The sequence below is a fragment of the Zonotrichia albicollis genome, chromosome 5 (genome assembly GCF_047830755.1).
Source record: "Zonotrichia albicollis isolate bZonAlb1 chromosome 5, bZonAlb1.hap1, whole genome shotgun sequence".
NCBI lineage: Eukaryota > Metazoa > Chordata > Aves > Passeriformes > Passerellidae > Zonotrichia > Zonotrichia albicollis.
Window position 1 is genome coordinate 6,791,720 of NC_133823.1, and position 23,379 is coordinate 6,815,098.

The 23,379-nt window shown below is 59.3% G+C and overlaps 1 protein-coding gene across 3 annotated transcripts; it reads right to left on the bottom strand.

Annotated features, from left to right (window-relative positions):
• Nucleotides 1-1,565: 1,565 nt before the first annotated feature.
• SIGLEC1 (sialic acid binding Ig like lectin 1) lies at nucleotides 1,566-22,579 on the bottom strand. 3 transcript variants are annotated; one of them, XM_074540688.1, is made up of 22 exons: nucleotides 22,465-22,579; nucleotides 20,746-20,848; nucleotides 19,943-20,302; nucleotides 19,563-19,859; nucleotides 19,081-19,344; nucleotides 18,043-18,303; nucleotides 17,153-17,452; nucleotides 16,218-16,472; nucleotides 15,332-15,634; nucleotides 14,151-14,405; nucleotides 13,216-13,509; nucleotides 11,839-12,093; nucleotides 10,760-11,062; nucleotides 9,104-9,358; nucleotides 7,872-8,177; nucleotides 6,495-6,734; nucleotides 6,006-6,305; nucleotides 5,667-5,921; nucleotides 4,443-4,739; nucleotides 3,891-3,979; nucleotides 2,970-3,042; nucleotides 1,566-1,918 (listed from the first exon to the last, which is right to left on the bottom strand). In XM_074540688.1, exons 2-22 carry the CDS (start codon nucleotides 20,813-20,815, stop codon nucleotides 1,581-1,583), a joined length of 5,370 nt encoding a protein of 1,789 aa, XP_074396789.1. In that variant the 5' UTR covers nucleotides 20,816-20,848; nucleotides 22,465-22,579; the 3' UTR covers nucleotides 1,566-1,580. The 3 variants fall into 3 exon arrangements, with proteins under 3 accessions (XP_074396789.1, XP_074396788.1, XP_074396790.1); XM_074540687.1 differs by lacking the exon at nucleotides 22,465-22,579 and adding an exon at nucleotides 21,496-21,785; XM_074540689.1 differs by lacking the exon at nucleotides 22,465-22,579 and adding an exon at nucleotides 21,496-21,703 and having other exon boundaries at nucleotides 1,708-1,918; nucleotides 3,880-3,979.
• Nucleotides 22,580-23,379: the final 800 nt, after the last annotated feature.

Here is a 23,379-nt window from a genome sequence, read left to right on the forward strand (position 1 = left end):
GACCCCGGTGGGCGCAGGTGGCCGAGGAGGACGCGAGGCGATGGCGCTGGTGTGGTGGCGCTGGGGATGGTGGCACTGGGGATGGTGACACTGGGGATGGGGACACTGGGGATGGTGGCGCTGGGGGTGGTGACACTGGCTTGGTGGCACTGGGGGTAGTGGCACTGGGGATGGTGACATTGGGGATGCTGGCGCTGGGGGTGGTGGCACTGGGGTGGTGGCACTGGGGGCGGTGACACTGGGGTGGTGGCACTGGAGCGGTGACACTGGGGGCGGTGGCGCTGGGGGTGGTGGCACTGGGGGTGGTGGCACTGGGGTGGTGGCACTGGGGCGGTGACACTGGGGGCGGTGGCGCTGGAGCGGAAGGTCCTTGGAAAGGTGAGCGCCAGCCCGAGGGCGGGAGCGGCCGGGTCACCTCTGTCACCAGGCGGGCGCAGGTGACAAAGTTTGACCCCGCTGCCCCTCGGTGCCCGCGGGGACCGCGGGGAGGAGGCGGCGCTGGCGGGGGGGGGCAGGGGTGGTGACACCGCTCTGTCGCCTCCGCGCTGTCACCACCCCGCCAGAGGGCTGTCACCGCACTGCCACCCTGCTCGTGACCCTGCCACCACCCTGATGGCCGTGGGCAGGGGACGGAGTGGGGACACAGGTGGGGACAGGGGTGGGGACACAGAGTGGGGATAATGAGAGAAGAGGGGACAGGGAGGGGACTGGAGACGGGGTGGGGACCGGGGTGGGGACATGGATGGGGCTGGAGATGGGAATGGGGACAGGGATGGGGATAATGAGAGAAGAGGGAACAGGGATGGGGACACGGGTGGGGACACAGATGGGGATGGGGGCAGGGATGGGGACAGGAATGGGGGCACGGGGTGGAGACACAGGTGGGGATAATGAGAGAAGCGGGGACAGAAATGGGGACAAAGATGGGGTTGGAGACGGGGACGGGGATAGGGACGGGGACAGGGATGGGGATGGGGAGAGGAATGGAGATGGGGACACGGATGGGGAGAGGGATGGGACTGGAAATGGGGATGGGGACAGGGACCAGGGCTGGCACGGGAGCAGGACTGAGGACCGGGATGGGGACACAGACAGAGACAAGAGCAGTGACAGGGATGGGGACACAGACAGGGACAAGAGCAGTGACAGGGATGGGGACACCGACAGAGACAAGAGCAGTGACAGGGATGGGGACACAGACAGGGACAAGAGCAGTGACAGGGATGGGGACACCGACAGAGACAAGAGCAGTGACAGGGATGGGGACACAGACAGGGACAAGAGCAGTGACAGGGATGGGGACAGCCCAGCGCCTGCTCTGGCAGCAGAACGGGCACAGAGGGAGGGATTAAACACCCACGGGAGCCTCCGATCCCATATTCCCCCCCGATCCCAAATCCTCCCCCATTCCCGGGAAGCTCCAGCTCCACATCCCAAAGCCACATCCCCGCGGCCGAGGCCAGGTCTGGTGGCCGCACAGTGACCTCTAACGGCAGCGGGGACACAGCCAGAGGTGACACGGCCAGAGGGGACACCGTCCCGCTGCCACCAGCAAGCAGAGTTCCCACCCCCAGGTCCCTTCATCCCAGGCACCGAGGGGACACTGAGGGGTGGCTTGGGGACCCCAGTGTCCCCTCCCTCTCCAAGGGGCCACCGGGATGGATGGCAGGGAAAAGGGACAGGGGTGACAAACAGGACATTCCCAGCACCGGGAGGTTGGGTTTTATTCTTGTCCCGGGGTTTCCCAGCCCGGCGGTGTCACCTGGTGGTGACAAGGATCCATGGGGAAGGGACGAGGGGCTGGAATGGGGCCGGGGGATCCCCGGGGGGGTCCCTGGGTCCAGCCAGGATGGGGAGATTCCAGCGGCCACGGCTGGCCTGGGGTCCAAGAGGCACCGGGTCAGGATGCTCCATCCATCTGGAAAAGGTTGGGAGTGTCTGGGGACACCCCGTCTGTGTCTGGGGACACCCTGTCTGGGTCTGGGGACACTGCTCATGATTGGGGACACCCTGTCTATGGCTGGGGATACCCGGTTCATGGCTGGGGACACCCTGTCTGTGTCTGGGGACACCCTGTCCTTGGCTGGGGACACCGTGCCCTTGACCAGGGACACTCTGCCATGGCTGGGGACGTCCTTTTCTTGCCTGGGGACACCCTGTTCTTGTCTGGGGACACACTGTCCTTGGCTGGGGACACCCTGTCTGTGTCTGGGGACACCCTGTCCATGTCTGGATGGTGCCCATGGCTGGGGACACCCCGTCCTTGTCTGGGGACACACTGTCCTTGTCTCAGGATGCCCTGCCAATGGCTGGGGACTCCGGTCATGGCTGGGGACACCCTGTTCATGGCTGGGGACATCCTGTCCATATCTAGGGACACCCTGCCCTTATCTGGGAACACTCTGCCCAGGGTTGGGGACACTGCTCATGATTGGGGACAGACACCCTGTCCTTGTCTAGGGACACCCCGTCCTTGGCTGGGGACACATTGTCTGTGTCTGGGGACATTCTGTCCATATCTAGGGACACCCTGTCCTTTTCTGGAGACACTGCTGATGTCTGGGGACAAACTGTCAATGTCTGGGGACACCCTGTCCATGGCTGGGGACACCCTGTCTATGGATGGTGACATTCTGTCCATGGCTGGGGACACTCTGTCTGTGTCTGGGGACACCCTGTTCTTGTCTGGATGGTGCCCATGGCTGGGGACACTCCATGGGGACAGAGGACATTTTGGGTGGCATTGCCACCCCCTGTGCCATGGAGCCCCTCCAGAATGAGGCTGGCAGGGGGATTTTGGGTCCCCTCAAGGCTCTGTCCCTCCTGTCCCTGTGACAGTGACAGCCATGGCTGAGGTGGCACCACGGGGCCACCAGGCTAGGTCTGATCCCAGGATTCCTGGAAGGAACCCCCCAGAGCTCAGGGGACCCCAGTGATGTCCCCAGTGATGTCCCCACTGATGTCCCCACCTGTGGCAGGTCCTGTTTGCTCCTCAGCTCCAGGGTGTCCTCGGAACGGGTCCAGCTCCGGAAATTCCTGATCCTGCCAGGGAGCACAGGGAGCTGCCACCACCCCGGGGTCATTGTCACCACTCCAGGGTCATTGTCCCACCCTGGGGTCCTTGTCACCATGCCAGGGTCCCTGTCTCACCCTGGGGTCATTGTCACCGTGCCAGGGTCACTGTCCCACCATCCCAGGGTCCTTGTCACCACTCCAGGGTCACTGTCCCACCACCCCAGGGTCATTGTCACCACTCCAGGGTCATTGTCCCACCACCCCCAGGGCCTTGTCACTGTGCCAGTGTCACTGTCCCACCACCCCGGGGTCCTTGTCACCACTCCAGGGTCACTGTCCCACCACCCTGGGGTCCCTGTCCCTACACCAAGGCCCTTGTCCCAGTGCCAGGGTCCCTGTCCCCTGATCCAATGGTTCCTGTGCCACCCTGGGGTCCCTGCGCCACCATCCCGGGGTCCTTGTCACCACTCCGGGGTCACTGTCCCACCCTGGGGTCATTGTCACCATGCCAGAGTCACTGTCCCACCCTGGGGTCCTTGTCACCATGCCAGGGTCACTGTCCCACCATCCCAGGGTCATTGTCACCACTCCAGGGTCACTATCCCATCACCCTGGGGTCCTTGTCACTGTGCCAGGGTCATTGTCCCAGCACCCCCAGGGCCTTGTCACCACTCCAGTGTCACTGTCCCACCACCCCAGGTTCATTGTCACCACTCCAGGGTCACTGCCCCACCACTCAGGTGTCCCTGTCCCCTGATCCCGGGGTCCCTGTGCCACCCTGGAGTCCTTGTCCCCCATCCCAGGGTCCCTGTCCCCCCACCCAGGTGTCCCTGTCCCCCCACCCCGCCCCATCCAGGACGTCACCTGGGCCACACCTTCAGGGCCAGCAGGGCCACGGTGGCCATGGCCACGATGGCCACGAACAGCCCGGACAGGACACGGAAGGTCCTCAGGTGGCTCAGAGCTGGGGACAGAGATGGGGACAGTGCCAGTGGGACCCCCAGACCTTGGGGTGCCCCAAAAGGGATGAAGGGGACACTGGGGGTGACAAAGTGGGGGACAGGCAGCATTTGGGGTGAGGACACACATGGGGGAGAAGTCACAGGTGGGGACAATTGCTGCTCCTGGCAGCCACTGTCCCCTGTCCTAAAGGCCACCCTGCCAGGGACAGATGTCCCCAAGAGAGCCACAAGTGTCACCCTCACATTTTACTGTTTGACCTCATTCCATCTCCCAATTCCAGGGACTTTTTTGGGGTTTCCTCTGGCCCCACTCACTGTGCCACTGTCTCCTGTCCTAAAGGCCACCCTGCCAGGGACAGATGTCCCCAAGAGAGCCACAAGTGTCACCCTCATATTTTGCCATTTGATCCCATTGCATGTCCAAATTCCAGGGATTTTTTTGGGATTTCCTGTGTCCCCACTCACTGTGCACATCGAAGTCAGCGCTGGCCGTGGCGTTGCCCAGGGCGTTGGTGGCCACGCAGACGTAGCGTCCCCCGGCCGCTGTCCCCAGGGCCACCAGCTCCACGCGCAGGGCGTTGTGCGAGGGGGTGGCCCGCACCCCCGGGGTGACAGCAGGGGACAGGCTGGTGGCCAGGAGGTGGCCGTGGTGCAGCAGGGCCAGCGAGGAGGGAGGGTGGCTCTGGGCCGTGCACAGCACGATGGCCCCGTGTCCGTTCTGGTTCTCCAGGAAGGTGCTCACCGACACGGCCCGAGGGGGGTCTGTGAGGGGACAGCGAGTGTGGCAGTGGGACACGGGGCGGCACAGCCAGGCCTGGCTGTCCAAAAGTGGTTTAAAGTGGTCCTGGATCTGTCCCATCCTGTTCATCCCGGTGCTGGGGGTTCAAACCCTCTCCAGTCTTTGTCTTGCCACCCCAAGGCTGGAGAATCTTCCTGACTTGGAGCTTCTGGGCTCCAAATTTGATTTTTGGGGGGCAATCCTAAAAAAGCCCCAAATCCTTTCCCCAAAGCTTCCTAACGCGTCCCTCCTCCAGCCTGGATCATCGTCACACCCTCTCCAGCCCTTTGCTCCCACTAGAGAACTTTGCTCTCCAGCTGGAGAACCCCTCAGGTTGGAGCTTCTGGGCTCCAAATCTGATTTTTGGGGGCAATCCTAAAAAAAAAAAACCCAAATCCCTTTCCCAAAAGCTTCCTAAAGTGTTCCTCCTCCAGCCTGGATCATCGTCTCATCCTCTGCTCCCACCTCCAGCTGGAGAACCCCTCAGGTGGAGCTCTTTGGCTCCAAATCCAACTTCTGAAGACCAATCCTAAAAAAAAAAAAACCAAATCCCCTTCCCAAGGCCACCAAGAGCTTCCCAACTCATCCCTTCTCCATCCTAACTCATCCCTTCTCCATCCTGGATCATCCCCACCCCATCCATCCCTGCCCTGGTGGCTTCCCACGTTCCTCAGCCCCTCATTCCACACCCAACCAGAAAATTCCTCAGCTCTGGAGCATTTTGCCCCCAAATCTACCTTAAAAAACCCCAAAATCCCCAAAGGGAGAGGAACAGGGCAGGAAGAGGAAGAGGAAGAGGAAGAGGAAGAGGAAGAGGAAGAGGAAGAGGAAGAAGCTCTCCTTGCCCTGCGGAGGTGACACTAGTGACAGGTGCTGGGGACACGCGGCTTGGAGGCGCTGGGGACACTCACAGAGGACGCTGAGGCTCAGGGGGACAGAGGTGGCCGTGCCCCATGTCCCGCTGGCCTGGCACTGGTACGAGCCGGCGTCGGCGCTGGACACGGGGCTGAGGACGAAGGTGCCGGACGGTCCCTCCCAGAGCCACCTCCCGTCGCGGTACCACGTGTAGTTGACACCATTGTCCCCCCAGGCGGTGGCCGAGCAGCTCATGGTGGCCTTGGTGCCCTCGGGCACTTCCTGCGAGGGCTCCACCGTCAGCGCGACCCCTGAGGAGCGACATTGGGGACTCCAGGAACGCTCACGGGGACAACCCCGCACCTTGGCCACTTGGCGATTCGGGGACACCTCACCTGGCACCTGCAGGCGCAGGGACGCGGTGGCCGAGCCGCGGCTGTTGGTGGCCGAGCACAGGTAGAGCCCCGCGTCGCCCGGCTCCAGCGCCGCCATCCCCACCCGCAGCGACGTGGGGGTGGCGCGCACCTCGAAGCGGGGGTCCGAGGGGCCCAGGCTGGTGGCCAGGGGTGGGTGGCCCTGTCCCCTGCTCACGGCGATGGCCGGCGGGGGGACACCGTCGGCCGAGCACAGCAGCACCGCCTGCCGCCCCCCGCGCGGCTCCACCAGCGCCACGAAGCTGGGCTCCTGCGGGGCATCTGCGGCGACAAGGACAGCGAGTGTCCCCCCACACCCCGCCGGGCCACAGGGAGGTCACCCCCGAGCGGGGGCTGCGCTGTCGCCGCGTGTCGCGGGGTGGCGACACACACCGGACAGCGATGTCCCCGCGGGAGTGGCGCGTCCTGCTGTCCCCTCCCGCCCCCCCGGAGGTGTCGCCCCCCACTCACAGAGCACGGCGAGGGCCACGGGGGAGGCGCGGCGCCCCCGGCCCGCCCGGCAGCCGTAGAGCCCCGCGTCGGAGCGGTGGCCGCGGAGCGCCAGCGAGGGCTCGGGTCCCTCTGTCACCCACCGCCCGTTCTTGAACCACGTGTAGAGCGTCCCCGGCTGCGCCTGAGGGGCCTGGCACGTCAGGGTCACCTCTGTCCCCTCCGCCACCTCGGCCGAGGGTCGCACCAGCACCCTGGTGGCTGCGGGGAGCGGATTTTGGTCACATTTTCCCTTCGAAACCTCCAGCCCCAAACTGGTGTCCCAAAATTCCAGCTCCTCCAAAATTGGGCACCCAAATCCTGCACCCTTCAATTCTGCACCCTTCAGAGCCCCCCTGCCAGTGTCCCCAAACCTTTGTCCCCCTCCTCACCTCGCACCCTGAGGGCGAGGGTCGCACCAGCACCCTGGTGGCTGCGGGGAGCAGATTTTGGTCACGTTTTCCCTTCGAAGCCTTCACCCCTAAATTGCTATCCCCAACCTCCAGCTCCTCCCAAACTGGGTACTCCAAATCCTTCAACGCCCCCCTGGCAGTGTCCCCAAGACCTTGTCCCCCCTCCTCACAATGCACCTGCAGCGTGAGGGTCGGACCAGCACCCTAGTGGGCGCAGGGAGGTCACCTTATCCCTTCAAAACCTCCAGCCTCAAATTGGTGTCCTAAACTCCCAGCTCTTCCAAAACTGGGTACCTCAAATCCTGCACCCTTCAGAGTCCCCCTGGCAGTGTCACCAGGTCCTCGTCCCCCTCCTCACCTCACACCTGGAGTGCGAGGTTTGCACCAGCAGCCTGGTGGCTGCGGGGAGCGGATTTTGGTCACATTTTCCCTTCGAAGCCTCCAGCCCCAAACTGGTGTCCCAAACTTCCAGCTCTTCCAAAATTGGGTACCCCCAGTCCTGCACCCTTCAGAGCCCCCCTGGCAGTGTCCCCAGATCTTTGTCCCCCTCCTCACCTCACACCCAGTGCGTGAGGGTCGCACCAGCACCCTGGTGGCTGCGGGGAGCGGATTTTGGTCACATTTTCCCTTCGAAGACCCCAGCCCCAAACTGGTATCCCAAACTTCCAGCTCCTCCAAAATTGGGTACCTCAAAGACTTCAACGCCCCCCTGGCAGTGTCCCCAAGCCCTCGTCCCCCTCCTCACCTCGCACCCTGAGGGCGAGGGTCGCACCAGCACCCTGGTGGCTGCGGGGAGTGGATTTTGGTCACATTTTCCCTTCAAAGCCTCCAGCCCCAAACTGGTGTCCCGAACTTCCAGCTCCTCCAAAATTGGGTACCCCCAGTCCTGCACCCTTCAGAGCCCCCCTGGCAGTGTCCCCAAATCTTTGTCCCCCTCCCTCCTCACCTTGCACCCGGAGCGTGAGGGACGCGCGGGTGTCACCGAGGGCGCTCCGTGCCTGGCACTCGTATTCACCCTCATCCTCCTCGGAGGCCTCCCGGAATTCCAAGCGCAGCGCGTTGGGAGAGGGGGACACGCGGACGTTCTGCCGGGGGCTGTCACCTCCCCTGGGCGGGCTGGAGGCCACCGGGTGTCCCCCCCTGAGCAGGGTGAGCTGGGCCGGGGGGTGGCTGTCCACCGCGCACAGCAGGATGGTGGCTGTCCCCTGGCTGCTCTCCATGAAGGATTGCAGCCTCATGTTCCTCGGGGGGTCTGTGAGATGGGAAAAATGTGGAGAAAGGGATAATCGTGGAATTGGTTGGGTTGGGAAAGCCCTCTGAGCTCAGCGAGTCCAAGTGTCCTCTCAGGCCACTGCTGAGTGTGTCCCCAAGTGCCACATCCCAAGGATGGAACTCCACCGCCGCACTTTCCAGGAGGGAAAATTCCAAAATTCCCAATATCCAACCAAAATTTCCAATATCCAACCAAAATTCCCAATATCCGACCAAAACCTCCCCTAGCACAGCTTCGGGTTGTGTCCCTTTGTCCTGTCCCTGTTCTTGACCCCCTGGCTGTCCCCTCCTGGCAGGAGTTGTGCAGAGCCACAAGGTCCCCGTTTGTCCATCCCTTCTGTCAAACTTTAAAACTTCGACAAATCCATTTCCCACAGTCCCTGATCCCCCTTTTCTCCAGGCTGAGCCTTTTCCCAGCTCCCTCAGCTTCTCCTGCTGCTCCAGCCCTTCATGCCAGGGATTCCCCATGCTCCAGAGCCTCAGTCCCACACTCATCAGGGAGATTTATAAATTAACACCATCTTTTTCTCATAAAAAAGAGGAAAAAATTTCTCACGTTCCAACTTGCAACAACATTTTGTTCCTTTTTGGTTTTTTTTAGCAAAATCTGGTTTTAATTTTCCCAGTCAGGGATAAAAAAAATCTCCTAAATCCAGCATTAAAGCCAAGGATTTTCCTGCTGGGTTTGGTGTGGAGCATGAGGAAACTTGGAAAAGGTTTTGAGGTCTCTGAGCAGGTCTGAAGTGTAAAGCTTGGCTTAATTATCCTCTGGAATACATTTATTGAGCCCCCCTAATTAATTAATCCACCCAAATTAAACCAGGCCTTACTGCCCCATCTCTCCAGCCATGGGGAACGAACCGAGGGGTGACACCAAGTGACACGAAGGTGCCCTTGGGGACTCACAGAGCACGTTGAGGGTGACAGGGGTGGCACTGTGGTTCCGGGCTGGGGTCTGCACGGAGCAGTGGTAGGAGCCGGCGTCAGAGGCGGTGACCGCAGGGAAGGTGAGGTTGTGGGAAGAGCCGGTGCCCAGCCACACCTGGTTCCGGTACCAGGTGTAACTCAGCACGTCCCGGTCCCCTCCTGCCACCACGCAGGTGAGGGTGGCACTGCCCCCTTCCCGCACGTCTGGGGACGGCCAGATCCAGACCCGGGCGGCTGCACAGGAGGGGAGGAAAAATGGAGATGGCTCAGTTTGCAGGAAAAAGTGGCGATCCCTCAATTTCCAGGAAAAAGTGGTGATCCCTCACTTTGCAGGAAAAAGTGGTGGTCCCTCACTTCCAGGAAAAAGGGATGGACCCTCACTTCCAGGAAAAAATGGTGATCCCTCACTTCCAGGAAAAAGGGATGGACCCTCACTTCCAGGAAAAAATGGGGATCCCTCCCCTCAATTTCCAGAAAAAAGTGGTGATCCCTCACTTCCAGGAAAAAATGGTGATCCCTCACTTCCAGGAAAAATTGGTGATCCCTCACTTCCAGGAAAAAATGGGGATCCCTCCCCTCAATTTTCAGAAAAAAGTGGTGATCCCTCACTTCCAGGAAAAAATGGGGATCCCTCACTTCCAGGAAAAAATGGTGGTCCTTCACTTCCAGGAAAAAATGGGGATCCCTCCCCTCAATTTCCAGAAAAAAGTGGGGATCCCTCAATTTCCAGAGTGGGAAAAAGTTCCAGGGCAGTAAAAAGAGGTAACGGTCATCACAACCCACAGGTGACACCATTCCTGTGGTGTTCCCATGGATTTGTTTGGGATGCTCCATCCCTGGAAGTGTCCAAGGTCAGGTTGGACGGGGCTTGGAGCAGCCTGGGATAGTAGAAGGTGTCCCTGTCTATGGCAGGGGTGGGATTTACGGGATTTAAGGTTTCTCCCAACCCAAACCATTCCATGATTCCATGATTCCCAGGGTGATGGCAGCAGGGCAGTGCCATGGATGGACACAGCAAAGCCAGCCCTTGGAATCACATCCAAGCAGAGCCCTGTTCCTTTGCCACACGCCCAGGACACCTGCAGCTCTCTGAGAATACCTTCCTCCCCATAAACACAGATTTTCCCCCTTTTTTCCCCATTTTCATCCTGTCCATCCTATTCCAGCTGCTCTCCACACTCCCTCCCCCATTCCCATCCCTTCACCTCATCACCATAACCCAAATCCCGCCATTCCATCTGCTGCCTGCAGCTCTCCATCTCCTTCTCATCTCCTTCTCATCCCATTCCCATTCCATGGATCCCATCCTATCCCATGGATCCCTTCCCATCCCACCCCATGGATCCCATCCCATGGATCCCATCCTATCCCATCCCATGGATCCCATCTCATGGATCCCACCCTATGGATCCCATCCCATGGATCCCATCAAATCCCATGGATCCCATCTCATGGATCCCACCCTATGGATCCCTTCCCATGGATCCCATGCCATGCCATGCCATCCCATCCCAAGGATCCCATCCCAAGGATCCCATCCCATCCCATCCCATCCCATCCCATCCCATCCCATCCCATCCCATCCCATCCCATCCCATCCCATGGATCCCATGGATCCCATTCCCAGTGCCTCACCTCCTCCGGAGAAGTTCCCGCTGGTGCTGGCATTGCCGTGGGCGTTGGTGGCCACGCACCGGTACTCGCCCTCGTCCTGCAGCAGCACAGGGTGGATGCGGACACGCAGCGCGTTGGTGGCCGAGGTGACACCGAGCCGCGGCTGGGGGACAGGCGGTGACAGCGCCGTGGAGGCCACCAGGGCCCCGTCCTTGAAGAGGGCCAGCTGTGCCGGCGGGGAGCTGTCCACGGAGCACTCCAGGATCCCGCGCTGGCCCCACGGAGGCTCCAGGAAAGTGCTGAGCACCGGCGCCCGTGGGGGGTCTGCCCGGGACGGGGGGAGAGACCTCAGGATGCACCCAGGGACCCCTGGGACCCAGCAAGGTGCCTGTGTCCAGCATGGTGCCATCGGTGCCATTCCAGTGATGCCATCCCCTTGGCACCATCACATTGGCACCATTCCATCTCAGCATGATTCCAGTGGTGCCATTCCAGTGGTGCCATTCCAGTGGCACCATTCCAGTGGCGCCATTCCAGTGGCACCATTCCAGTGGCACCAGTCCAGTGGTACCGTCTCATCTCAGCACCATTCCAGCGGTGCGATCCTTCTGGCACCATCCCAAGGGCATCATTCCAGTGGTATCATCCCATCCCATCAGCACCATCCCATTGATACTATTCCACTAGTACCATCCCATCCCATCCCATCCCATCCCATCCCATCCCATCCCATCCCATCCCATCCTCATCCCCATCCCATCTCATTTTATCTCCTCCTGTCTCATCCCAGTTCCATCCCATCGCATTTCCTCCCCATCTCATTTTATCCCACTCCATCTCATCTCAATTCAATCTCATCCCAAATCATCCCAATTCCTCCCAATTCTGTTCCATCCATCATCCATCCATCCATCCATCCATCCATCCATCCATCCATCCATCCATCCATCATCCATCCATCATCCATCCATCCATCCATCATCCATCCATCATCCATCCATCATCCATCCATCCATCCATCCCATCCCATCCCATCCCATCCCATCCCATCCCATCCCATCCCATCCCATCCCATCCCATCCCAGGCAGGTCCCACTCACAGCAGACGCTCAGGGTGACAGCAGGGGACATGCTGGTCCCCGCGGAGCTCCGGGCCCGGCAGTGGTAGAGCCCGGTGGCAGCGCTGGTGACATGGGACAGCACGAGGACACTGTCAGGACCCTCCTGCAGCCACTTGCTGTCCTTGTACCAGGAGTAGACGGTGTCACCCGGTGGCTCTCCGGCCACCTGGCACAGCAGGGACACGTTGTCACCTTCCAGCACCTCCGAGGACGGTGAGATCAGAACGTGGGCGGCTGGAGCAGGGACAGTGCCAGCTCAGAGGGGACAGGGCAGAGCTCTGCACTGCCGGTGTCCCCTTGTCACTTCCATAACCTGTGGGATGCGATATTCCCACTCTGCCTAAGGATTTGATGTGATATTGGTGTTCCCTGTCCCCTTAGGGTGTCCCCAACTCCTCCTGGAGATGCCCAGGGCTGAGGTGGTGGAATTTGGGCAGGGGGGTGGCACTGAGGGGAATCTGTGGCACTGGGAGGGATCTGGTGGCATTTGGAGTGTAGACATGAGATCATTCCCGTGGGATGAGCTGCTCCAATCCCTGGGTGGGATCTGGTGGCACTGGGAGAGATCTGATGGCACTGGGAGAGCAGACATGAGGTTATTCCAGTGGGATGAGCCACTCTGGTGCCTAGGTGGGATCTGGTGGCACTGGGAGGGATCTGGTGGCACTGAGGGAGATCTGGTGGCACTGGGAGCACAGACATGAGGTCATTCCCATGGGATGAGCCATTCTGATCCCTGGGGGAGATCTGGTGGCACTGGGAGCACAGACACATGGTCACTCCCATGGGATGAGCCATTCTGATCCCTGGGTGGGATCTGGTGGCACTGGGAGCACAGACATGAGGTCATTCCCATGGGATGAGCCATTCTGGTCCCTGGGGGAGATCTGGTGGCACTGGGAGCACAGACATGAGGTCATTCCCATGGGATGAGCCATTCTGATCCCTGGGTGGGATCTGGTGGCACTGGGAGCACAGACATGAGGTCATTCCCATGGGATGAGCCATTCTGATCCCTGGGTGGGATCTGGTGGCACTGGGAGCACAGACATGAGGTCATTCCCATGGGATGAACCATTCTGATCCCTGGGTGGGATCTGGTGGCACTGGGAGCACAGACATGAGGTCATTCCCATGGGATGAGCCATTCTGGTCCCTGGGGGAGATCTGGTGGCGCTGGGAGCACAGACACATGGTCACTCCCATGGGATGAGCCATTCTGGTGCCTGGGTGGGATCTGGTGGCACTGGGAGGGATCTGGTGGCACTGGGGGGGATCTGGTGGCACTGGGAGCACAGACACATGGTCACTCCCATGGGATGAGCCACTCCAGCCCCCAAATCCCAGGCTCCCCACCTTGCACACGCAGGTACAGCCGTCGCTCCGTGGAGCCGTGCACATTGGTGGCCGTGCACCGGTAGCTGCCATCGTCTGCCGGTGTCACCTCCCGGATCTCCACCCGCAGCGAGTTGGGGACAGCGGAGACGGTGACCCGTGGGCTGCTCCCACCAGCGCTGGTGGCCACCAGCTCCTGGTCACGGAGCAGGGCCAGCTGGGCCGGGGGGTTGCTGGCCACGGAGCACTGGAAGATGGCCAGGGAGCCCTGCTCGGCCTCCAGGAACGCCGTCAGGAGAGGGTCCCGAGGGGGGTCTGCGAGGGGGGAATGGGATGAGAGGCTGGGAATCACATCGGGAGAGGGGTCCTGGGGAGGGGCCACTGCTCTGGGGGTCTGGGAAAAGGTGGGAAAGGAGGGAAAGGGGAAAGGGGAAAGGGGAAAGGGAAGAGGGGAAAAGGGGAAAGCAGAAAGGGGAAAGGGGGAAAGGGGGAAAGGGGGAAAGGGGGAAAAGGGGAAAGGGGAAAGGGGAAAGGGAAAAGGGGAAAGAGATAAAGGGGGAAAGGGAAAAGAGAAAGGGGAAAAGCGGAAAAAGGAGGAAAGGGAAAGAGATAAAGGGGGAAAGAGAAAAAGAGAAAACGGGGAAAAGGGTAAGAGGTAAAGAGGTAAAGGGGGAAAGGGAAAAAGGAAAGGGGAAAGGGGAAAGGGAAAAGGGAAAGGGGAAAGGGAGAGGGAAAGGGAAAAGGGGAAACAGAAGAGGATGGTGAAGGGAAAGAAAACAGAAATGGGAAAGGAAAAGGAAAAGTGAAATTGAAAGGAAAAGGAGAAAAGGGGAAGAGAATGGGAAGTGAAAAGGGAAACAGAAGGGAAAGGGAAAGGGAAAGGGAAAGGGAAAGGGAAAGGGAAAGGGAAAGGGAAAGGGAAAGGGAAAGGGAAAGGGAAAGGGAAAGGGACGCACACAGCACATCCAGGAGGACGTCGGGAGAGCTCCGGCTGCCGCCCGCGGTGCTGGCCTGGCACCGGTAGAGCCCCGTGTCCCTGCTGACCACCGGCTGCAGCACCAGCGAGGTGGCCGAGCCCGTGGAGATCTGCTGCCCGTTGTGGTACCAGGTGATGTTGGGGACAGCTGTGGAGCCGCTGCTCAGGTGGCAGGTGAGGGTGGCATTGTCACCCTCCAGCACACGGGGGGATGGGGACACGGTGACATTGGCGGCTGTGGACAGGAGGAAACAGAGTCTGGTGTCAACAATGGGGTGACAAACCCCCAAAGCCACCAAGGGACAGCGTGGGCAATTTCCAGCTGATCCCACAGTGCCATGGTGGGGACAGCTCTGAGCCTGGCAGTGCCACCAGCCCAGGGACATCCCTTGGCCATGTTTTGCTCGGTGTTCCTGTCACACAGAGCCAGGGAACCCCCACCAGGGGCTGGAATGTCATGGGGGAGACACCATGTCTGGATTTCAGGGACATGTGACATTTCTATGTGACATTTCCATGTAGCATTTCCATGTCTGTATTTCATGGACATGTGACATTTCCATGTCTGGATGGACATGTGACACTTCCATGTTGCATTGCCATGTGGCATTTCCATGTCTGTATTTCATGGACATTTGACATTCCCATGTGGTGTTTCCATGTCTGGATTCATGGACACGTGACATTTCCATGTGGCATTTCCAGGTCTGGATTTCATGGACATGTGGCATTTCCATCTGACATTTCCATGTGACATTTCCATGTTTGGATTTCATGGACATGTGACATTTCCATGTGGCATTTCTATGTCTGGTTTTTGTGGACATGAGGCATTTCCATGTCTGGATTTCATGGACATGTGACATTTCCATGTTTGGATTTCATGGATATGTGACATTTCCATGTTTGAATTTTATGGACATGTGATGTTTCCATGAGGCATTTCCATGTCTGGATTTCATGGACATGAGGCATTTCCATGTGACATTTCCATGTGCCATATCCATCTCTGGATTTCATGGACATGTGACATTTCCATGCGATATTTCTGCCCCTCCTGCCACCATCTCCTGATCTTGCCTCCTTCTCCAGCATTCCCTTTCCATGCTCCCCTCCCTTAGAACATTCCCAGATGCCACAATGCCCCCTGTCCCCACTCACTGTCAGCCTTGAAATCCACAGTGGCGCTGGCGCTTCCTTGGGAATTCCCAGCCTGGCACAGGTAAATGCCCTCATCCTCCACCACCACATCCCGGATTTCCACCTTCAGGCTGTTGTAGGACCTGGTGACGTGGACCCTGGGGCTGGTGGCTTGGGGACAGCCCTGGGTGCAGGCGATGGCATCGTCCCCTCTCCGGAGGGTGAGGTTGGACTCGGGGTCGCTCTCCACGGAGCACTGGATGATGCCCAGGCGCCCGCCCTGGCTCTGCAGGAACGAGCTCAGCACCGGCTGCCTCGGGGGGTCTGTGGGGGAAAATGGATCCGTGAGGTTGGGAAAACTCCCAGAATCCAAGGGGTTGATGCTTCCAGCACCTCCTGATCATCCAGGTTGGATGGGATGTGGAATGATCTGGGACAGCGGGACCTGTCCCTGCCAAGGGGAGAGGAGTTGGATTAAGAAGGGCTTTGAGGTCCCTCCCAACCCAATCCAGGGACAAAACACCACTGGATCCATTGGGAAAACCCTCAGAATCCAAGGGATTGATGCTCCCAGTGCTTCCTGGGAAACTCTTGGACATCCAGGTTGGACCTGGTCTAGTGGGAGGTGCCCATGGCAGAGGGGTCAGAATGAGAGGAGTTTTGAGGTCCCCCAGGCCAAAACCATTCGTGGTTCTACAATCATTAAAATTCTTGGGAAGGTGGGAATTCTCCACATTTCTCCTCCCCAGAACTCCCAGATTTACCCACCAAAGGGAATTTTTCACCCTCCCCACATTCCTGCCCCAAGAGCTCCTTGGCTGTGGCTGGTGGGGATGGGGGAAACCTAAAGGTGGGACCACCCCCAGCTCAGCCCCAGGACCCTTTGGAATTCCCATGGGACACTCACAGAGCACTCGGAGCGGGAGAGCCTCCGACGTGTCGCTGCCGTTCCTGCTCCGGACCTGGCACTGGAAGGCGCCAGCGTCGTCCCCGCGGACGGATGGGAATTCCAAGGTTGGGAAGGAGCTCTCCTGGAGCCTCCGGCCGTTCCTGTACCAGGTGTAGAGCGGCTCCTCCTCTGTGTCCCCTGTCCCCACGCAGGTCAGGGTGACCGCGGTCCCCTCTGTCACCTCTGCCGAGGGCTGGATCAGGAGCCCTGCAGCTGAAGTGGGAGAAGGATTTCAGGGAAGGAGGGAAATCCTTCCTGTGGATCCATCCAGCTACAATTCCCTGTTGGGCTTCCCTGAGTCCCTTCCGTCACCGTGCGTCTTTGGGAGGTGACATTCCCTGGGGACACTGCATAGCCCAGTGGGGCCTTTCCTGACCCTTTCCCGCTTTTTCCAAGTGCCAGCTTCATCCAGGTGACTTTTTCCCAGGACAGACCCTGTCCACTCTTCCCGCTAGCTGGGCCTTGTCTGGTTCCCAGCTCCCCACTGGGACACCCAAATCCAGGTTTGGTTTCTCCGGAATTGGACCTTGAGGTCTCTTTTGGGGTTTTTTGTGGATCCTAAAGGATGTTCCTCTTGGACATGGGTTTGAGGGATTTTTCTCTCCTTCTGCTACCTGTCACCCCAAACTATCCAGACTTGGAGGTCAGGGGACAGTGACTGGTGGGGATGGATGGGGCAGAAAAATTTGGATAAATTTACTGATTTTTGGCATTTTGGGAAACAAAACCCAGGAGCCCCTTCAGCTCCAGAAGCAGCTCTGACCCTGCTGAGGAGGGGACACCACAGAGCCCCCAGGACACCGATGTCCCCCAGTGCCACCACAGGGGTCCCCAAAACTCTGTGGGCTGCTTATCCCTCCAATTTTGGGTGTTCATCATCACCCAGGACTCACCGCGGGTCACCAGGACCTTGGTGGCACTGGCGTTACCATGGACATTGCTGGCAGTGCAGCCGTACTTCCCGCTATCCTGGGGTCCTGCATCCCGGATTTCCAGCCGCAGGGAATTGCGGGAGGCGGTGACACCGAGCCGCTGGCCCAGGGCCACCTGCGCCCCGCTGGTGGCCAGCACGGTGCCATCGCGGTCAATGGCCAGAGTGGCCGGAGGGTGGCTGTCCACGGTGCAGCGGACGATGACCAGCCGGCCACCCTGGGTCTCCTGGAAGAGCGTGAGGGTGGGAATTCGGGGTGGATCTGTGGGATGGGAGAGGATGCTGAGGTTGGGGTGTCCTTGTGGTGTGGTCAAAAGGAAAATCCCAAAAGTGATTTGAGTTGGAGGGGACATTAAATCCCAGCTGGTCCCATGGGCAGGGACACCTTTGACTAGCCCGGGTGGCTCCAAGCTCCATCCAACCTGGCCTTGGGCACTTCCAGGGGTGGGAAGTTTCCCCTTGCCCAACCTGGATGTCACAATCTGCTTGTCCCATGTGTCACCAGGTCGGATTTACCCCAAAACTGTCACAACCAACCCATGGCTGGGTTATTTCCCCCCTGAAAACCTCCTGAGCTGTTCTTATCCTGCTGGATTCTCCTTGAGAAACCTCCTCAAATCTTACAGAATGGAGGGGATTAGTGGGAGATGCTGCAATGGACACGTCCCAAATGTCACTTAATGTCACCTCCACACCTGCCTCATGGCCAAAATTTGTTGCATTCCCATAAAATTCAGCCAGCAGGGCAGACCCCTCTCATCTACCCCTTGAATTGCCATGAATTTTGGAGGGAATTTCCTGGATTTTGTGGGGTTTGCACAGCCCCATGTGGCAGGAGCTGGTGGCACTCACACGTCACGCTGAGGCTGATGGCCTGGGCCGTGTCACTGCCCTGGCTGTTGGTCACTTGGCAGGAGTAGTAGCCGGCGTCACCGGCAGCCACCGTGGGGAAGAGGAGGGTGTGAGCTGGACCCTCCTTGAGCCACGCGCTGTTCTTGAACCAGGTGTAGGTCAGCTCCTCGGGGTGTCCCTCCCGCCCGGGGACATTGCATGACAAGGTGGTGGCTGTTCCCTCGAGCACCTCGGCCGCAGGGCTGGCTGAGATCTCTGCGGCTGAGGGAGAAGGGACACGTTCAGGATGGTCCCTGGGGACAGGAAAACAGATCCCCCATCCCAAATCCCCCATTCCAGAGCCTGGGAGAAGATGGAAGCCCCAAAATCAGAGTTGGGGGCCATTTGGGTTTGTCCCCTGCCACCAGCTGGGGACACCTGGCTTTAGAGCAAAGCCCCAAGGGCCAAAAGCAGGGTGGTGGAGAAGGGTCTTTCACCTCTCAGGGTGGGCTCAGGGGGGTTTTGGGGGTGACACAGGGACTCATCTGGGGGGAGATGATCCCTGTGGGATTCCAGCTCAGGCAGGGAAGGATGGGATTTGTATTTGGTGAGGGATCTGGTGGGAAGAGGAGACTTCCTTTCCCTGTGGGGGTGGAATTCCCAGAGAAGCTGTGGCTGCTCCTGGATCCCTGGAAGAGCCCCAGGCCAGGCTGGACATGGCCTGGATCCACCTGGGATATTGGGAAGTGCCCCAGCCCATGGCAGGGGTAGGAATGATCCCTAAGGTCCTTTCCCACCACGGCTCTGGATCTCCACAAGATCCCAACCCCTTCCCAGCTCTGCATCCTGTCCCAGGCTGGAAATCCCTTCCTGGGATTTTTCTGGGATCACCAAGACAAGGGACAGAGGTGTGGCACAACGGAGCCACCACCCTCCTCCTGCATGGACACCCCAATTCCCGGACCTCCAGCAGCACTGGCCACCTCCATCCCATCCGTGCCCACCCCAATGTGGGACCCTCAGGATGTCCCACCCTGGCAGAGCTCCCGTGGCACTTACAGAACACGCGGAGGGTGACAGGAGGTGACACCCCGGTGCCCAGGGCGTTCTGGGCCTTGCAGTGGTACCGCCCGTGGTCCTCACGGCGCACCCCACGCAGGGCCAGCACCCGCTGGGTGCCCACGGCCACCCCGTCCTTGTACCAGTGGTACCCCGAGACCGGGGGGTGGCTGCTGCCAACCTCACAGCTCAGGGTCACCGTGTCACCCACACCGATGTTCCCCGAGGAAGGGCTCAGCGAGACCTGCGTGTCCTTGGGGGCGTCTGCGGGGGACACAGAGGGGCGTGGTGGGCACAGGGCGCTGTCACCACCATGGGGAGGTGCGTGACAGGAGGTGGCACCTAAAGGACAAATATGGCCAAGGAGCAGGAAAGGGAGGGAGAGGCAGGCGGAAAATGCTGCAGGGAAGGAGGAGGCGGCAGGAGGGGGATGTGGCCGTGGTGGCAGTGACAGAGGTGTCCCCTGTCCCCACCGCACGTACGCCTGACCCGCAGCACCACCTCCGTGCTCGCCCTCTTGGATCCGTCGGACACCACGCAGAGCAGCTTCTTGGAATGGTCCTTCCAGGTGAAGGAGCTGGTCAGGGTCACCTGGTGGCTGACCCCGCTGGTGTCCAGCTGGACGTGGCTGGACACCTGGGACACCTGGGGGTCGTAGCCCTCCCAGTGCAGGGCGGTGTCACCGCCGGGACAGAAGTAGGGCGTGGAGCACTCCAAGGTGGACCTTTGTCCCTCGGTCTGCTCCTCGCTGCTGGTGACACTGGGAAGCTCCAGATCATCTGGGATGGAGAGCAGAGGGCAGGATGACCTCAGGGAATGGGGCAAGAAGGGAATTTTTGGGGAATTTCGGTGTTATACCCACCTGAAATGCTCAGGGTCACATCCCGCGATGCCGACCAGCGGTCGCCGTGGATGATCTCGAAGCGGAACCTGTAGAGGCCACTGTCCCCCGGTGTCACCCCCCGCAGCAGCAGGGTGCAATTCCGGGCCATGGGGTCCCCCAGGAGCTGGGCACGACCCCCAAAACGGGAATCCACATCCTGGGGGGCGGTGGAGTGGAACACAACCGTCCGCTGGCCCTCATAGTCCTTGTACCAGATGGCCACGATGCCACCGCCGGTTGTCACATCCGCGGGGTAGCTGAAGGTGCAGGGGACAACCAGGCAGGATCCCCCGCTGGCCCGCAGGGACTCGGGGTAGGAGACCCCCCAGGAGCTGAGGGCTGTGCCAGGGAAAATCGGGATCAGGGAGCCAGAAGTGTCCCCATTTCCCCCAGGGCACGTTGGGGACACGTCACCTGTGCTAGATGGGGAAGGTGGGATTTGGGATAAACGCCTCCAATAGGAGGTTTTGGGTGGAGGAGGGGGAGATAACCAGGAAAAGCTGAATCTTTTGGGCCTAAATAATGAAGAAAAAGGGGAAAGAGACGTCCTGGGGTTCCAAATTTATTTCCTCACCCTGGCGCCTTGTCCTTGCTCCCACGACCTGGCTGTCCCTTTGTCACCCCACCCCTGCCCGTCAGCAGTGTGGGATGATGGTAAATTCCCCCAGGATCAGCCTTGGGATCCCCCAAATTCCTGCCTGGCTCCTACTCCCACCCACTGGGGCCAATCCCAGCTTCCAGTCCCACAGGGGACAATCCCAAGGGTGTCACTGTCCCCATACCTGGTGGGACGAGGCTGGCGAGGAGCACAAGGCAGCGGGGCAGGCGCATGGTGGCACTGCCAGGGGACATGGGGGACACGGGGTCACAGTGGCACAGGGGACCCTGGGGACAAGAGGAGGTGGCTGAGGACCCTGGAATGGGTGGGATGGATCCCTGTGGGATAAATCCCACTGGAATCAGGAGGGAAAACAAAGAGGAAGGGAAAAGGGGAAGGAAGGAAGGAAGGAAGGAAGGAAGGAAGGAAGGAAGGAAGGAAGGAAGGAAGGAAGGAAGGAAGGAAGGAAGGAAGGAAGGAAGGAAGGAAGGAAGGAAGGAAGGAAGGAAGGAAGACTAAAGAAAAAGGAAAAAGGGAAAGAAAAAGAAAAAGAAAAATAAAGAAAAAATGAACAAAGGAATAAAAAAGGCAAGAGGAAAAGAGGAAGAAAAAGAAGAAGAAAAAGAGGAAGAAAAAGAAACCAAGAAAAGGAAAAGAAGAGGAATACAAAGAATAAACAGAGGAATATTTAAAACATCTTTGCAGCTCCCGACGAACTCCTGACATTCCTTTCGGTTTCGCCCCTCATCGTTCCGTGACAAACCAGAATAATTTCCCCCTGAACTTTTTCCCAATATCCCGGAAATCAGCGATCGGATTGCTGCGAGCTCCGATCCTCCTCTGAGCTCTCCTGGGTCTCTCCCTGAGGAATGAGGCCTCTCCCAGCCCCCCTCTCCGGCCTTTCCCTCTCCACCGTTCCCTCCTTCTCCAATACCTCCTTTTCCCACATCTGTATCCAATTTCCTCGCCGCTCCTTGGATTTCGGGCTGGATTTCCCGCTCTGGAGAGCTTTACTTGGGATTTTTTCCAGACTATGAGCACAGAGAATGGCTGGGGTGGCCCCTGGGTGTCGATGCTTGGAGGGGGGGACGATGTGAGGCCACAAATTGTCACGGGATTTGTGCCGGAAGAGGAAGGAAGAGCCGGGATCCAGCCCCCAACTGGTGCTGGTGCCAAGTTTCGTTTCTTCTCCCGGGTTTCTCCCGGTTTCGATTCCTGAGGGCCCCAGGGGGATCCCTCAGGATGGGGTCGGTGGCCCGTGGCGGGGCCTGGCTGCTCGGAATTCCAAGGGTTGGAAAGATTTCTAGAAAACGCTTTTGGTGTGGGGCTTGGGGCAACCTGGGGTGGGGAAGGTGTCCCTGGTGTCCCCAAATGGGATTTAAGGAATGGGTTGGGATGGGAGGGGTGGAAATCTCATCTCATTCCTATGGGCAGGGGCATCTCCTGCTGTCCCAGGTGGCTCCAAACCCTGTCCAACCTGGCCTTGGACACTTCCAGGAATGGGGCAACCAGAGAAAATCTGGGAATTCCATTCCAGAACCATCCCACCCTCAGAGGGAGGAATTTTTTCCCAATCTCCCACCTATCCCTGCGGTTCAAAAATCACTTTTTTGGCACAGGGATGAGCACAGAGAGGGGACATTCCCAGTGTGGGACCCTTCAGCTCCACCACATCCCAAAACCCAGAGAAACAGGGACCACGGGGTGGTGGAACACCATTCCTTGGGATGAAGGATGGATGTGACCCCCTCCAAGCCTGGATCTGATTCCTGGAGTTCCAAGCACTTCCCTGGCTCCTGACAGGAGATGGACAAGGCTCATCCCAAAGGGGTCCTCCACGAGCCACACCCACCCCTCATCCCTGTCCCCAGAATTCCCATCCTTTCCCATCCCATGATGTTACCTGGTGGTGGCGGTGGCTCTGGCAGTGCCACCTCCGGAGCGGTGGCACCAGGAAACCGCCTGTCCCCGTGCTCAGGGACGTCCCTTTATCAGCTGTGGGAGGAGGGTGAGGAGCCCCAAACCGCAGCACTTCCCTCTTCAGAGTCCCTGCTCTGATTTTGGGAAGTGGCGACCGTGGCAGCCTTTCCCTAATTCCGTGTATTTGGGGCCAGGGTGGATTTGGAGCGCTCCAAGGTCTCTGGGTTTGGGGTCCTGCTGGTGGGGCTGGAGCAGGGCTGGTGTTGTTCCCTGTGGGAGCGGTTTGGGATTTGTGCTGATAGCTCGGGAATGTTTTTGTTGTGTCTTGGATGGAATCAAGGGCGGCTCTGCCCTCACCCTGCCCGGAAGGGGTTGGGATTGCAATTGGAACTGCGGAGACATGACTGGGAAAATTGATCCCAACTGATCCAGGAATATCCCACATCATGTGGCTCCAGGATAAACTGGGAAAGAAGGAAAGGGGAATGTTGGAAGTGATGGTGTTTGTCCTCCTGGGCCACCAAAATGGATCCTGGTTGTCCTGGGAATGCTGAATGCTCCAAGGGCTGGAGCACCTCAGCCCTGAGAGAGCTGGGAATGTTCACCTGGAGAAAGGAAAATTCCAGGGAATCCTCAGAGTCCCTGCAGGGGCTCCAGGAGAGCTGGAGAGGGACTGGGGACAAGGCCTGCAGGGACAGGAGCCAGGGAATGGCTCCCACTGGGAAAGGGGAGATTGGGCTGGGATCTTGGCAAGGAATTGCTGGCTGGGCTGGAATTCCCAGATTTGCTGTGGCTGCCCCTGGATCCCTGGCAGTGCCCAAGGCCAGGTTGGATATTGGGCTTGGATCCACCTGCGATGGTGGAAGATGCCCTCAAAGGCAGGAGAGTATTCTGCCAT

Bases quoted from the DNA above. Each gene is read 5' to 3' on its own strand.
- SIGLEC1 (XM_074540687.1), bottom strand. The intron at 9,359-10,759 runs GTGAGGCACTGG...CCTCCTGTGCAG, and splicing joins CGGGAACTTCTCCGGAGGAG to CCGCCCGGGTCTGGATCTGG. The intron at 8,178-9,103 runs GTGAGTCCCCAA...CCCATCTCACAG, and splicing joins TGTCACCCTCAACGTGCTCT to ACCCCCCGAGGAACATGAGG.